This window comes from Dermacentor andersoni, chromosome 1 (genome assembly GCF_023375885.2).
Source record: "Dermacentor andersoni chromosome 1, qqDerAnde1_hic_scaffold, whole genome shotgun sequence".
NCBI lineage: Eukaryota > Metazoa > Arthropoda > Arachnida > Ixodida > Ixodidae > Dermacentor > Dermacentor andersoni.
Window position 1 is genome coordinate 219,400,672 of NC_092814.1, and position 16,957 is coordinate 219,417,628.

Here is a 16,957-nt window from a genome sequence, read left to right on the forward strand (position 1 = left end):
ATCTAGCCCTAGGAGCGTTAGCCAGCGCTACTCAGAGCCAAGGTAGGCGGATGTCGAGCATCCCTTTCTTTGCCAGATGGCATCATGTAACACGTGATCTTAGGAGAGCGGGCATGTGGCTAATAAACCCTTGCATGCTAACTAATGGCATCAAGGCTGCCAGACCCAAGACCCTCACAATGAATAAACTAGAGAAGAAGGGGAACCGAGGGGCTCTATTTTGTTAATCATGACCATATAAAGCCAACAGACAATGAAGCCAAGAAAAGCATAGAGAAATTAGCTACAGTTGCAATTGAAATGTAGAAAATAATAAAGAAATGGAAATGAAAGTGGATAAAAAGATAATGTGTTGCCGGTGGGAGCCGAACCCACAACCTCTGCATTACACATGTGTTGGACTACCAATTGTGCTACGGCGACGGCTATGAAACCGTCCACTAACTTGGGTATTTATGTTTAGTAGATCTAGATTCCCCTAGAAGTGTTAGCCAGCGTCACTCAATATATATATATATACATACATATATATATATATATATATATATATATATATATATATGCGCGTGGTCGGCTACAAATTGGCATTTATATATGGGATATTTATGGGGGCTCTTACTATATTTTCAAAGTGGCGATAACAATCCTGTCCTATGTTTACATCGTTTTCCTACTTACGGAAGCTCTATTCCAGATAAAACTGATGCTTTGAACATCTTGTGTCACTAATCTACCATCTTTGCTTGATTAAATGTATTAGTGTCCATTTAAAGGTAAATTCTATTCTTGTTATTAGCTTAAAACCTTTGGGCAGACTGAAGAATGGCAAATGAATACTTTCAGCCTCACCTGTCCCAAGTTCTGTCTCCTTTCTGTAACATTGTATTTTACCCAAGACATGACTGCTGAGAAAACCTGTTCTTCACTCCGGACGTTGAGTTCGTCACTTGATATTATGTCTACCAACTGGTTGACTGGTAAAAGAAGGAATTCTTCACTTTCCATCACCTGCAATGTAAAACAAGGCACCGTTAAAAATAGTATAAAAATAAAATCAAAGTTGCCACGAGACATTATAGTGTCAATCTAGCAGCAAGTTTAAAAAATACAAAAAGTAATAGAAGTCTCAAGGCAGTATAAGCGTGGCTGTTTTTCTTTTTTCATTTTTGCAGGAAGTTCTAGCATTTATCTTTGAGCAAACCAAGACCCATCAGTTAAGGGCACCAAGTGCTCTCATAAGTATACAAATCAACATCTAAGATAGAAATATGTGGTAATGCTGCAAATCCAAAGTTAATCTTTTTGGCAGAAATTTAAGTTACTTTTAGAATAAAACAAATCTGAAGGGACTAAGAGAGCGCTCGCTGCAGGATTACACGGCAAGTATTCTAAATGCACATGCCTCCATAACCCTATCTGTGTGTAAGATGTCATAAACAGCCATGTTGCAGCACACGCAAGTCCAGTGCAAAAAGAGGAAACAGTGGCTGAATGCTGAACTTGGTAGCTTGGTATGACTCATGGTAGTAAAAACAACACTCTGCTCCAGCTTTTCTGACGTGCATAGTTACATCCCTCAATTTCGATAAAATAGTTTTGAGAAGGACTACGAAATCCTATCCACCTTTTTCCTTTGCAAGCACAGCAGTGCACTGAGAGTGCCACAGCACTGTGAGCCCCCTGCTTCTCGTCATCTGTTTTTTTTGCATATTTAAAATAAATTGCACAATGCAAATATGCTCACATATCTACTCTTCCTTGCATTTCATTTTTTTTTTCATGAAAAAGCTAAAGAAAACATGTTCACAAGCCTTTATAAAATAAGGCGAATGCTGTGACAAAGCCTGCTTCCAACAGCTTACCAACTATATTCACATTTACACAAACACATTTTCTTTGTTAAAACAGATTTAATCTCTGCTCTGCCCCAAACAGTTAAGTTGTTTTACACTAAATGCCACATGAAAATACAGACATGGCTACTCTATATGGCCTACAGGGAGGTAGAATGGTTCCAGAGTTATTACAACTACAGAACACAGCTTTATAATCATAGTATGAAAGAACAAGCATAAGACCAAGTTCCTTCCATCAATATACTGAGAGTGAAACATATTTGAGAACAAATGTTTTACTGATGAAAAGCTGTCAAACCTTTCGTGAAAAGCAATGTGATTGTACCAAACTTGGCCGTAATAGTTCTGCAAAAATCCGCAAGGTAAAGAGAAGTAATTAATAGAGGGAAAATGAGACATCCACCCAATCGTAGCAATCGGATGGATGTCTCATTTTCCCTTTATTAATGTACCAAGCTTCGTACACAGCTCACCAAGACTCTTCTATTCAAATTCATTCGATCACACCACTATTTTCAGTGATGGCTTCGATACAGCCCCATGACCTCATGAAGATCTTGATAAGGTGGTCCTTTTGGCAGTTGGTCATTGCATCTAAAATGGAGTGTTTGCTGTTCTGAGGTTTCTAGTTTGACTCTCTTTTAACTACATCCCATATATAATGGTCCATCGAGTTTAAGCCCAGAGAGATGGGGAGGGGCCACATTATAAAAGTGACGTGGCCATGGAAACATTGGACATCCAATCTTACATTATTGAAGCCATGTGTGCAGGGTTTATTGTAAGACATGTGGCCATCCTTAGACGACATGCTCAATCCAAAGCTGTGTACAGAACTTTTCAACACGTGTAGTAGCACTGGCTCTGAGGCTTTAAGGTAACAAGTGGAGCGACATGATATGGCCCTTGCAGCTGACAACTGCTAAGATCATGGCAGATTACGGAAACTTGGTTTTCATAGCAGTGGAAAATTCTTGGTGGCTAGAACAAAGCCATCTGGCACTGCTTTTCTCTTGACTACTTAATCTTGCAAAAAGCTATTTTCATCTCGATAGAGCTACAGCATGTCTTGCTGCTCAGGGTGCTTGAGCTTGTTCAGCAGGAACTTTCTCCTCTCAATCATGAGCTGCCCTCTTTCTATCATGTAGGACTTGGTGGATGCCTGATAGAAAGCATATCAACACCTATTTTTTTTTTTTAACTGTTATGATTGATTTAATGATGATCTTACTTGACCGACAAAGTCGGCTGTCCTGACCATTTCCTTGTTGACAATTCCCTTTTGGCCACAGAAGGCAGATGCCCTTTTGAGTTGAGCAGCTATTTTTCACTTCGAAAACAAATTATCTTTCCATGTTTAGGAATGTTACAATTTCCAAATTTATGTGGTCGGTGGCAAGTATGATGAACAGAGCATGCCTTCTCATTTCCTGCTTGATGCTGAAAGCTGCCATCTTAATGTAAATAGAGAAACAATATACAAAAGCTGTTGAAGTCTATGAGAGTCTGAATTCACACAAGCCTATCCAAGAGCAATAGATGAATGTATGCATTTCACAGAATTAATGGTGCAACAAATTTTGTTGTGTTTTTGAATATCTGCTACACCCCGTATACTAGCCAGTAAACTATACACAGGACAGCAAGCAATATGCACAAATTTACAACACTCCTAGCTTGTTTTCACAGGTTATGAGAACTTATCAAACACGATCCACGGTGAAAGACTGTTTTAATGTCTGAAAGCTACGCCTGGTTTTGGGGGACTCCATTATGGAGAGCTCTGAAGTACCTAACTACTGGGAGTTCATCAATGTGCATTAAAATCACACATGGGTATTCTTGCATCACCCTCCAATCTTAATGTGGTCACTATAGCCTGTAATCAAAGCTATGACCTCATTTTCATTAGCAAAACACCATTGAGTTATTGTAGCTAAAGGGACTCTAGATAGTATATTGTATTTCATTTGTTTGCTTCCAAAAAGTTGAACCCAAATTTCCTACACAATGTTCCATGAGTTCTATGTTCATTCAAACACACATTTCTTGAAAAACACAAGTTCAAGAAAGATCATTTGTGCTTCTTATGCTCCCAGTGATGCAAGGATGGCAGCCAATTGTGAGCAAAGTGCTGGTGGTATTACAATATGTTACTGCAGCCAATGGAAGCCTTTGTTTTAGCTTTATGTTAGCTTAGCTGGGTACCACTGCTGAAAATGGAGATGGATAGTACTCATGCGAAGTGCTCAGCACATGGCTTCTTCCTTGAGAAGTTTGCCCCGAGTGCACACAAGAGACAAGAGTCGGAGACTGAGTGTGGTTTCTGCGTGTCAAGAACGACTCCAACAGCTTGCAAACTATTTTATTCTAGCATGCACAAATGGAGGCTGCAGTTAACATCCCTTCCACGGCACAGCTCAACACACGATTTACAATTTATTATGACGATGATTGTCAACACTGAGTAGTTAATTCTCCCATTAGCTTTGAATCCCAGTGTTTCTGGAAGGTGGACGTTCCCCACAGTTCTGATTGGATCACCTGAACTGCTTACAATGCTCCAAGTCATTTCCAGATTTTTTTCTGCAGTAGGCACAGGTGTCATCCTGTTGCAAATATTTGCTTTTGTGATGTTTTTGTCTTCAGGCAGCCAGCTTGGACCTCAAAAGGCAAGGCGCTGCTCTCTGTGTTATAGAAATTTTCTTTCTTATTTGTAGTCTTTGTAAATCTTCATGGACAGTTTTTCTTTCCATTCTTTGCATCAAAGTTACCATTTCCGTTTCTGTCACTTTTCTTTTACTTATTGCAGGTTGCCTACTTGTACTTCCAATTAGCCTGTACATGGTTACCAGCTTTCTTGATCTCTTCCGACATTTTGTGTCCAAGCAAAAGCTAGATATTTGTGCACTCCAGCTGCCTATCCACATTCCTGAATCTATCTTCAAATCCAATTTTGCTCTGCGCTTTTTTACTTCAATGACTTCAAGAGAGGTCAAATCCATGCCACGCTGCAATGTTTTGTTTGTGGTTTCATTTATTTTTTCATGGTATGAAGTTGAGGTGCCAGCTAGGATCCATACTGTACATTAAAGCAGGCACACTGATAGGGGCCAAGGCCAAATTTTGCACATGAAGCTGTTAATCAAGGTGCTGGTGCTGCATCTTCATTAGTCCATTCATTAGTCTATGCTTTGTATGAAAATGGAACAAAACACGATTGAACTAAATGTCAGGACAATCAACAAAAATATGGTGGCATCAACTAATCACGTTTATGTTATTAACTTGTGGCTCATAGCAGTTCATGCCAGCATCTATGGAGTCGCCATCTGTCTCCTCTCTATATTTGATAAATTATAGCTCTGGAACCCAGCAGAATGGTAAATTAGCAACCTATACAATGTGACCTGCGGCATGCATACAAAACTGAAATTCACTTTATAAAGTCCGTCTAAAAAACAATATCACAATCTTTCTACATATGTTACAACAAAGTTTCCATGTCTTAACAGATGCAATAAGCATCAAAATAAACTTTAAAATAAACTGTCATCAAAATAAACTGTAAACCCTTTATGGACGAGTGCTGCCTGCAGGCAATGTACAAGATTTAAAAAAATTATTGCTTTGCTTAGTTTCGGTATTGAGTACAAAGTTTAAGGCTAAATGTCTTCATCAAACACTGAATGACAGGCCACAAGTGTCATTTGTTGGTTTATAGCCGGAACACAGTACAATGAAGAAGTCTGGCATGCATGGGCATTGCTTTGTTTTGAAAGCACGATTAGAGGAGACTGATGCAAGATATCGGGCTGCAGTGGCATCACATATGTGATGTAAAGCAAATGAAATGTACACCTATGGGTCACATATGATGAAAGCTATCTGTAAAAATTCCAAACAAGTCGTAGGTGGCTTGGGGTGAACCCCACTTTGTTTTCTGCCTGGTATTTTTCTCCTATTGCTGAAAAAGTTTCCGCAAAAAAAAGTTTCCATAAAATACTTTTTTTTCCGTTAATTATGCTTATTTTCAATGTGTTCTGCACATTTAGATAGAAAGTAAACATAGTTTTCGCGTATTTGTATGTGCCGTCCTTAAAGGGTTAACATCTGCAAATGCTGCACCGCATGCAACTTTTCTCAGCCATTTAGTAACTGTAAACTGGGGTTTCATAACGTAAGAATATTGCAGACCATATGCCAAGCCACACTTCAATTAAAGTGTGTGCATGATAAGGGTATAGCGGCCACAAGCAAGAAACCATAAACATGCCTCTTGAAAGTTGTGCTGCGTAAACTTGTCCGCTATACGCAGAAGTTCACGACACGAATGTGTGTCAGCAAATGCGCGGATGCCAAGGCAGTTGGTTGGGTCCAGTTGCCTTTTGAGAAACTCGCAGCAGACATCCTGAATCTCTGCCATTTGCAAGAGGCAGGCCGCTGGCAGCAGCATCTGCACGTTGCCTTCCTCCACCACAATGTGTGATGTGTAAGCAAAGTCCATGAGCAGCTCCATTGCGTGTTCATCTATATCTCGTATTGTCACCTAGATGAAAAGGGGTGAGGACATGAGCACAAGGAAGCCGTCGCTAAATGCAGCAGAGTTAGACCAATGAAAATTCTTAACTTCAGCTTCTATTCAGGAGAACACAATCAAAAATAGGTTTTAGCAATTCGGCCATGAGCATACTATTTTAAATACTACACCAAACATTTGCCAAAACCAATAGCACTTCTATAAAGCAACTTGAAAGAATGGAAAAATATTGCAATATAGAATGGATGACCACTAACTGTATCAATTTCTCAACATAATATAAATATAGAAACTAGCAACAAATGTAGTTAATTTAGACTGGCCAACTTAGATGGGAACAAAATTTTGTTGGATCTGTGAGCGTATGCCAAAGTGCATTCTTGTGCACTCTGACAATGTGAACTCTTGGAGTTGAGACATGTAATCATACATGTGCATCCTTTGCACACCTGTGCCTGCAAATTTACCCGCTTCTGGAGAGAGAGTTGTCAGAATTGAGAAAGATGCATAAGATGCTTGGGGCCAAACGATGCTGAAAATAAAACTGACTGGTGAGTTGCATGCAGTGGCACAGTTACATACGATATATTTAGTGCCTGAACTGTTTGCATGGATGCCCCTTTGGCTGTCCTTTTGACTTGTGGCCTACAGTAACATATATTTTCTTGCCAATATTCATGGTGCTTGAGTAACAATGCAAATAGAGGACATAGGACAAAGTAACACGTGATGACAACAAATGTTGACAGAAAACTGGTGTGGTTTCTTGTGAATGGTACCATTTATATCCCACAATAAACCAAACAAGAAAAGGTACTGAAGAAGAATGGCAGATTGGGCGAGTTGGTGGTTTTCCATAATGTTTAAAAACAGCGCAAACATGTATACCGGACAACAGAATAGAGGATGGGACACACAGCACCGTGTGTATCCCATCCTCTATTCTGTTGTCTGGTACACATCTTTGCGCTGTTTTTAAACATTATGGAAGAAAAGGTAGAAGTGAAGTAAAAGCAAAATCACATGATTACAATCACCCCTAACACATGCTTGGTTTTCCAAAAAACATCCATTCTTTGTCAGAAAAAGCTAGTGATCTTTTCACATCTATAGCATCTCGTCTAAAGTTATTTTTCCGCAAGATGTTTTTTTATTTTTGTGGACTGGCCCACATAAGAGGAAGTTAAGTCTCTTACACAAAGTGTCTTTCCCCCCAATGCAATGTGCAGCCTGCAATGCATCCAGCCTGCTTACAAAAAGAAGACCTATAATAAATGGTTTAAGCTCTCTCCTCTTGTATACTTTTCTCAACTTTACACGTCGTAAGGGCAGCTGGTTAATAATATGAGTATAGAATTGTCAGTTCAGCACTTCAGCTGTTTCGCGCAGTATATGGTTGTGAACGTCCTGTTGCGTTTTTGTGGGCAAGCCGTTTTCTCCATAAACAGCACTTGGATCCCACAATACTTCGGTCCCATAGTGAATATTTCCAAGCAGGCTTGAAGCACAATGCGTGATTGATTTAACTGGCCATGTAGCAGCTCTCAATCAGCATTGAGCGTGTCGTACATTGGTTCCAACACGGTCGAAACTACTTGTGTGGCAGGGATATGTATTCAGATGTCGTATTCTGACGACAACGGTGAAAGTAAAGCCGCCTTTAAGGTAAATTTATGTGGTTTGACAATTCAACTCACTGCACATTTGTAGCATAAGTAACGGAACCGCAAGCCTTACCTCAGTCTGCCGACTTTCCGCCAATTCACCGGTGAACATTGCGTGAAAATATGGGCTGCATGCCGACAGAACTATTCGATGAGCGAAGATCTTCCTGTTTCCCACAAGCAAAACGACGTCGCAAAGCTCTCGATGTAGTCGAAGCAGATTGATGGCTTCGAGTGTGTGCCTAGAATGCTTTTCGGAAGTATACTCCAGCCTCGCGGGCGACGTTGAACTGTCCAGATCCGTGTGCAGTATTTCGCCCATGGTGCTTCGAAAGCAACGAATATCGTTCATATTCCTCAGGTCTTACATCGCACAGCGCACCCCTCCGTAGCCCTTTTGGCGTTCATTCGGTGACTTGAAAACACGACATCAAATGAAACCACGTCATATGTAGTTCCTACGCCCGAAAGGCTTTCCTGTCAGGAATAAAACTACGCTAACCTCACTAGGACGGTTGCCAAAAGAGCAATAGGTCAACGCCTCACAATTCCGGTGTCCCGACGCATGGGTTGACACCTGGAACAAAAGCAGTACGTCCACACCTTAACAGAACGAAAACTCGCGAGAGAAATCAGATAAATTTATATTTTGTTTGCCGATAAAACTGCTGTCTCGACATCCCTCACGTAAGTAAAAACACACGCATGTTTGCTGGCAAGAAAACCAAAACTACAAAACCCAAGACACAGGTTGCCAATCGCTCCAGTTTGCAAGTTAGTACATATAAATTTAAAAAATCAAATGCATGATATAAATAACCATTTACTGCATTAAAAATATAAAAATAAGCACTTCTTACAAGGTTATTTAATCATGTGTCATCGAAAGTAGATTTGCGAAGCTAGTGTCATCAAGCGGCGCATGCGAAAACAAAAAGTAGAACCAAAAGAGCTCGGCGCCACACTGAGCGTCGTTGCACTGCCGGTGCTGCGGATTGACCTCGCCGAGTGTCGCCATTTTTCGGTGATCAATACCGGTGGGTATCTCACGTTCGCCCTCGAAAGTAAGTTTGCGCTATTTGAGAACATGTTCTGGGGGCTTGCATGAAAAATAGCGTGTCCCTCTGTAGTAGTAATTTGATAAGTATTGGTAGCGTCAAGCAGTAGTGCAGTTTTTAGAAATTATAGCAGTGCCGCTGGCAACGCCCTGATCAGGGATGTTCAACTCGAGCCTCCGCATTAAAAACCTGGCTTATTGTCCTAAAATTATACTGGCGACAGCTTGGCCGCACGGTGAGCTTTTCAGAGGTATTACTTGATCAGTTTTCCTGTCCGGGTGAGGTGCTAGGGTGTGTCAAATGCACGAGGACTCTCTGCAGTGACCTTACTCGCAAGTTACGGAGCTGTAGCTGAGCGAAGCTTCGCTCCTGGCGCTCCATTTTGTGAATCCTTATTTTTTGTAACTGTGTATTTTTCTTATGTGCAGCCTTAAGGAGCTATAGAGAGGGATAAATTAACAGCTGGTGAAGGTAAATATTAGTTTGACAGCGTGGAGGGGCTATCTTGTGCCAGAACCATGCAATGGTTCGTGGCCGGTCTTCCGGGATCGTGGTTGGGCGCACTGCAACTTACCCAGCGGAAATGCGGTCTTTGTGACCACACTGTAGTTTATCCGGTTTTAATTCAATAGCTGAAAGTTTTCTACACGATCTGCCCTTTGAAGCAAGGTCTAGTGGTAGTAAGTCTTGTGGAATGCATTAATCGCTTGCATCATCGCACACGCTGCGGTGTTTGGGGTGTGTCTCTGGAAATACTCTTCCGCTTGGTTTGATAGTTTGCGCGCAGATTTAGGACCATCTTATTAAGTTGCTTATGTGTACAGCTAACACAATGTATCAATTCCGAAGTATTTTCGTATCTGTAATCGAGCGCATAACTTGCGCTACTTATCGATGAAAAGTAGAGCGGGTGCTGCAGCTTATCGTAGTTTCCGTTACCCTGCACAAGGCTTTAATTTCAATTTTATTGGTTTTGAATAATTTTTTGTTATGTGTATAACGTAGTTTGAAAAACTTATTCGCTTTTCTCCGCAATAAGGCCGGAGATAAAGCGATCGGTTGGAAACCCGCTATAGATCTGAACTGGCAACCGACAGGAATGTCGCCGATGGGAGTATCCTCCCCGGCCTTCTCTCTCGTGGGTGTGTCAGTGCAGTCGTCGTGTATTCTGCGGTTGCTGGTGTAGGCAACGGCAAACAGATTAAGTATAACTTGGACATTAGTGCGTTTCAACTGAAATATGAAAGTTGGTGCTTGTCTGCATTTTAATGTCTTGCAACTACTGTATTCAATGCAGTAGTTGTGGTGAGAGTTGTGTATTAAGAGGAAGTTTTATCTATGAATCCTCTATTTAAATACATGTGAACGGAGAAGTTATTTTGCTCAGCATTCACTGAACAAATTTGCTGAGAATTGTTAAATTTAAAAGAAAACATCTTAATCTGCCGACTGTTGGGAGCAGAGTTTACTAAGCCAATTAGTCTTTTAATGATTGTGGAAATTTGAAAAAAATGGAGCATCAAGCTGACTATTTTACTTCGACAGAAAAAAAAAATGTCACAATATTGGGACAGTTTAAATGAATAAAACTAAATTGAGATGTTAAGCGGACAAAATTGAAATTTTATACACTTCTCTGAAATATGCCACTAAATTATTTATGGGCTTTTACAGAACTCATGTGATCAGTAATAATGTTGTGTAAACTTTAAAATATTGCATCACATTTTGCCACTTAAGCTAATGAATATAGTTTACAGAATCGATATACTTTTGGTTTGGAGTCGGAGTTGGGAAACTTGATTCATTTTTCAAAACTTTACCTACTGTCAACAGTATTGAAAATAATTTGATGCCTCAAATAAGATTTCTGCATCCAGCAGTTGGTAGAATATAACTTTCTTTTAAATGCAACAAATTTAATTCAAATCAACTTACACTTTATGGCCTCAAACTAAAGTTGCTGAAATAAGATGGGCTTTTGGTATAACAACCAGTTGGTACAGACCTTTCAACTGCTGGTGAGCACTTAAGTGCATGAAGTAGACATTAGTAACAGTTAAAGCTTTCCTTGTGAGCAGCATTGGGAGAAGTGAGAAGCAAGCTTGTGGAATTAGTTCAGTTAATGAGCTCTGATTGTATTGTGATTACCCCATATCTGTCGGCATTCTTTCAGCGTAGGCGTAAACGTGAACAGCCTGTGCAGTGCAGCCACCTGGTGGCACAGAGCTCAACCAGACACACACGGAGCTAATATAGCAGTAACCAAGTGTATTCTACTTTGCTGCTGGTGTAAATTTTCGGCAGGAACCTAATCATGAACACATTTTCTTTTTAAATGTTTAAGATCTTTTACACTTGGTTACAGCAATAGTAGCTCTGTGTTTGGCTGGTTAAGCTCTACGCCACCAGGTGGCTCAGGCCACTCACATTTACGCTAAAGCCGCTTCACCGTAGCAGTAGTAGTATGGAGCGGCTTTAGTTTACCCCTCCGCCCATCCGTCAAAATGCCCAGCTTGCCTGCAGTTATTGGAATACTGGACACGCTCGACGCTGCAACAGAACATCACAATGCACACTGCTTAGGTAGATCTTGTGGGAGATCGACGGCTAGGGGAGAGGTTTGAGAGGCTTCGCGCGCTGTTTTGAAGACAACCAGAAGTAGACACAATGTCGCATCGTGATGCAAGCCAGTGAGGGTGGAGCTTAGCCCCGATCACTCTGCGAACTAGTTGAATAGAAAAATCATGGCTAGAGAGGAGGACAACTTGTAATCTGTAGCTCTCTTAGTATAAGACGCTTCACTTATACCCCTGTCACACAGGCACTTGAAAGTCTTTTGAACCCCGAAAAGGAGTTTCACCCACAGACACACGACAGGGAGCGATCTTTTTCAGAAACAGTCTTTTCTGGAAATGGAGTTCGTCATTCTCTTTTACGGCCGCCGCAGTTCATAGCTGCCGCCGTGGATAGACCTCCCAAACGACGCGCACTACTCTGGCGCAGTCTTATAGCTATCACTGCGGCACTACGCTTTTCTTCTCACGCTTTCACCATACCCTCCTCCTCAGCTTTCCTGCTTGTGTCCTTCATCCCCCGCTGTGTTCCACATGCACTCAGTCTTTCGCTGTTTGGTTGCGCTGACGCTCACCGCTGAAACAGGCGCCTTATAGCTGCGCTCTAAAACAATTTTCTGGCATATTTCTAGCTTTAATAATTCCCTGTGTTTAGTACAATGTTCTCATCATTATAGCAGATATTGGTTGTTGCATTCCTAATTGGCCATTTCTCCATCGCAGCCAGCAGGCTTTTCGCAAAAGTTTGAGAATTGAAATGAATTGCATGGCATATTACATTTCCCTTCTTTATATGCACTTGTTTGCCTTGTTCAGATACACACAGGGCATGCAATAGTTCGCAACTTATCAAAGAAATTTTGGTGCTGTATGTTCTGGTCATGGCTGTGGACATCAGCTAAATCCTCCAATCCAGTTAAACTTCATTTCACAATATATTAGCTGGCACAGACTGTCTTGTGCGGCATTTTTCAAACGGAGCAAAGTGTGGTGTCACTGCCTCGCTAATCTGGAGATCGCGAGAGGCAATGCGTGGGTGATGTATGGGCATTGTACAAGGAATGCTGAAAAAGAAGAAATCTTCTTTTGTGATGTTCTTGAAGTTTTGAAAAATGGTAACAAAAAGTAAGCATGCAGCTTTGCTTAAATTTCTCTTGCAGTAGGAAATCTGTCTTTATACCATTTTTGTACTTGTTAACACCCTTCAAAATCTCCCTTCAAACAGCTAGGTAGATGTTTGACTATAGTGGAAAAGTGTACACAATATCAACAAAGTAAAGGCTGGCAATGACCAGCCAGCCTTCACTTTTTTGGCAGTGGGCTGTACATGTAGACGGAGAAGGGGCTGCATCTTGCCCAACAAAAGTGTTTTTGTGTGTCGTGCTGTGTAATAATTTTGACTGCCAACAGGTTGGCAGTCAAATAGTAAAATAGTTCACAATATGATGCGTTGCCTGGGCCTGCTATTTGTTTTAATTGTGACTTGAGAATCTACGTTGCTTGTGCGAATGTGACTAAACTGCTTTTAGAAACATGCATTTGAGTACCTCTTTAGCATACTCTTGGTGTCTTAACCAGCTGGGGTGTAGAAAAAGCTTGCAAGCAGTTAGTTCAGAAGATTGTTAAAATTTCCTTCTTTTTAATGTAATAGCAGATATCAAATACTTGTACTTATATAAACTGACCTTTCATGAACAAATGTCAGAGACTATGGAAGTATATTCAGGCTGGATACGTTGACAAAATTCAAATTCTCTTTTGGAAATACAGTTGAACCTTGATTTTGCTTAGTGGCTGTTGTGTTGTGTTGCTTCGCAGGGGATAAAATTCCACTGCATTTCGATGGGGGTGAAATAGAAAATGCCCAGGCACCACGCGTTGGGGGCACATTAAGGAACCCCAGGTGGTCAAAATTAATCCCGAGTGCCACTACAGTGTGCTTCATAATCAGATCGTGGTAATTTGAACCTTGATATTGTGAAACCCGATTTTATGCATTTACAAATCTTGCACATTTTGATCCTCCATTTGTATGTCATAGACTTCAATGCATTGACCCTTTTTGCGGAGCAGTTTGTTCTAGGAAAACGAGATGGTGCCGTGCTGCATGTGGCCTCAGCGACAGCACATGAATACGAAACCATTACCGCTTCTACCTTACTTCTATGCGATATTAAGGAATGGAATAAATCTGTGACCAAGCTCATAGACTGCTGCTACATAAGGACAGCCTGTGTTGCTGGCCCTTCGCGATGCACAACTTTCCCCGAGAATAAGACTTCACTCATCCGCCAGCATTGTATCACTAATCTCTAGAGAAAGGACTTTAACCTAAGAATGTCAGCAAGAATGAGTACCACTCGTTAAACAATGACAAAGGGAGTAACGCCGCTTCGTGTCATAGTAAGTTGCGCGCACGTTATCTACACACACCTGCCCTAACTGGCATGCAAACTTACTCCCACTCTGTCGCCAACTTATCAAGAATAAGTGAATGGGTGCACACTTGAATATATGCACACTCTGTATGCACAGTAAATGACAGGCTACACCGACAGCATGCGAATAGTCGAAGCTGAATATTTCGTGACGGTCCACAAGAGTAGGTGAGTTACTAGCGATAATACATATTTGCTACAAGGTATTCCAATACACAGAACAGCTACGTTTCAAGCCTTGTGCGCAGTAAAAAAAATCTATCAGAACTGAGCACACCCACGAGCGATTAGGCAGAATATAATCAGATAGTTACTGCACCGAGAAACTTTACTGAGTTGGAAATGTGGCAACCCACTGCTTCAGAGTATTTGCCAAATAAAGAACGAAGAGCAAGACACGCTGATGCTGATTCAATTCATAAGCTGAAAGTTTAGATAGCTTGGAACACATATTTAGCCCCGCTTTTAGAACAAGCTCCATATACGCTGTGCGCTGCTTGTGCCATTTGGACATAATTAGCTCCAAAAGTGCTTTCACATGCTCTCTGAAGCTGTGACTAAAGCTTCTTGTCGTCCACCCAGTCACTGTCTACGATATCTCTCTAACAGAGGCTGCAGTGGCATCATACACATCATATTGTAAACACAGAGGCAAGCAGTCGACGCGTCGCATCAAACATGGCAGCACCCATGGGATCGCTGCGAAAAGGGTCAATATCTGCAAACTCATTTTTAAATATACCTCTAAGGCAATGCCAATGAAATTTGTAAAAAAAAAACACACACACACACACATGGCAAGGTGCGTTTTCTGGTGAGTCATGTGTGATGTAGGGCCACGAGACCCTATATATAAACCCAATCCAAACCTGCAAATCCAATGATATCTAATTAACCAGCATCTTCTTGCATTTGGCTTTGCTTATTGCTGTTTGTCTGCTTGACTTGTTGCTTTGTGTGCGTGTCTTGCCAAAAAAATATGGGCCACCTAAGCAAATGCGGTAGAAAAAAGCTAAAATTACTTACTGTGATGGGCAGATGGAAGAAGTTTGTTGTGGCTACAGAACATGAAATTGCGTTGAGTAGTTTGACCGTTGTAAAGGGTAAGGACTCCATCCTTGAACCTAGTTCAGATACAAGTGCACCGAAGAAGTTGCTCAGGACGGCTCTGCATTAAAAACTTGAAGCTCTCTTTACCTAGTTCCTAGACATATGCTTAAGAAACCTTCCATTTGGTGAAGTGTATCAGCAAAAAGCATGTTCATTGTTGGGCTACAAAAAGATTAAAATGTAGCATGGGGTCACCTGTAACTAGAGGTGGGCAAATATCAACTTTTTGAGTACGAATAGTAAGTATTGAATATTGAATCAAATGTTGAATTATCAAACATGCACTTTTATTTACAGCAGTAATATTTATTTCGTTATATTTAGGCATCATGCTTTTACTGACTAATGAAAAAAAGGCGGGTAACTATCAGGGGCACTTAAGATCAGACTTAAACACAAGATCACTAATTGTCAATTTAAACTGCACTAATAGCCTATCAACATCTTTAGGGCCTGGTTGCAAACAAGCTTTCCAAAAACGCTAAATAAATGGTTGGCAAAAAAAGATTAGAAGTTGTGAACTGAACAGAAAAAGCTGCGGAAGGACTTCTGTGCTGTAGACACATGTAAAAGGGTTCGTTGCAAGGAAAACATCACTGGTTATAGTGCAAGAGATAAATTTGCTATGGACACGACTAGACTGCCAAAAACACTAAATGTCATATTACAAGGAAAAATCATGGGTTGTCATGTACGCTTCTGCTGCGAAACCGAAAACAAAGCTTGCATTACCCATTTTATTTCTGAATAGTTTGGAGAACTTTTGTTTTTGTTTCACTTTTGATAATTGCAATTTTGAATACAAATGGTGTGTAATATTCGATTAGTATTTTAAAATATTCGCCCAGCCCTACTGCTAACCCATTTGTGGCAGCATGAGCAATGTGAACTGGCTTGCAACAGGCGCCTGATTGCTGGAGATTGTACATTTTTGTTTCACGATTTTGTAAACTAATGTGGGGTCCCGTAGAATGAGTAAAATATGAGGTTCAATTGTATTGCACAAGTAGCAACTTGAAAGAAATTACAATAAATAAACTTTTCCATCACCAATGGGTGCTGTTAGCCTTGGCAAATGTAAAATATAATTTCAATTGTTCTGACATCACACCTGACACATTTATGATACTTGCACCAGTACTACTTGTACCTATAACACTACATGGCTGCACCAATAAAATCCAGTACTGTTTTATTTGGCAAATGAACAGTTTTTGCCACGTATAATTTCATTTTTTTAAATTAATTTTTATTACTTTTTTGCTTTCCTGTGTTAGTGGTTTACATTGTTTGGTGCACGTTGCCTTTTGGCTTTTTGTTATGACACCTAATTGGGTCAAGCTGTTGTTCGTAGCACCAACAAATAAATCAAGCTAGTTTCATCTTGTAAAGTACAAATATATATCTTGCACATCATCTTTTTCTTTTTTTAAAAACTTGTAGGGCTTGCATTACAAATTTTCAGTCATGAGCTTCTGTACTTTGGAAAGAAAGAGCTACTTGGGTCAAATGCACGCTTATAGTCACTACAGTCCAGTTGCCTTGATGGAAACTGAATAGGCGATTCCAGTGCAATTTTCAGGTGTCTATTAAGTAAGATTATTCAGCAATACTATGCCTTGAAAGTTTTTGATTGCTTATAAAGGACTTGAGTCTTTAAATGCTTTTGTTTGGTAGAAAATATTGCTTACTGATAGTCAGATAGAATGCAAAAC

At 40.5% G+C, this 16,957-nt stretch overlaps 2 protein-coding genes across 5 annotated transcripts in view; one reads left to right on the plus strand and one right to left on the minus strand.

The window, feature by feature from the left end:
• dbo (Kelch-like protein diablo) overlaps positions 1-8,788 on the minus strand; it is a 43,360-nt gene extending 34,572 nt beyond the window's left edge. For both annotated transcript variants that reach the window (XM_050195779.3, XM_055063440.2), the window contains exons 1-3: positions 8,134-8,788; positions 6,133-6,405; positions 850-1,008 (exon numbers count right to left, since the gene is read on the minus strand). In XM_050195779.3, coding sequence (XP_050051736.1) covers positions 850-1,008; positions 6,133-6,405; positions 8,134-8,412 — 711 coding nt within the window. In that variant the 5' untranslated portion in view covers positions 8,413-8,788. The remainder of the gene's footprint in view (positions 1-849; positions 1,009-6,132; positions 6,406-8,133) is intronic.
• Positions 8,789-9,012: 224 nt separating this feature from the next.
• The window catches only part of alpha-Spec (alpha spectrin), a 185,931-nt gene continuing 177,986 nt past the window's right edge, over positions 9,013-16,957 (plus strand). For 2 of the 3 annotated variants that reach the window (XM_050195775.3, XM_050195777.3), the window contains exon 1: positions 9,022-9,124. The gene's annotated coding sequence lies outside the window, so the exon portion shown is untranslated. Of the gene's footprint in view, positions 9,125-16,957 lie in introns of all 3 variants that reach the window. The other variant, XM_050195776.2, reaches the window with a different exon arrangement.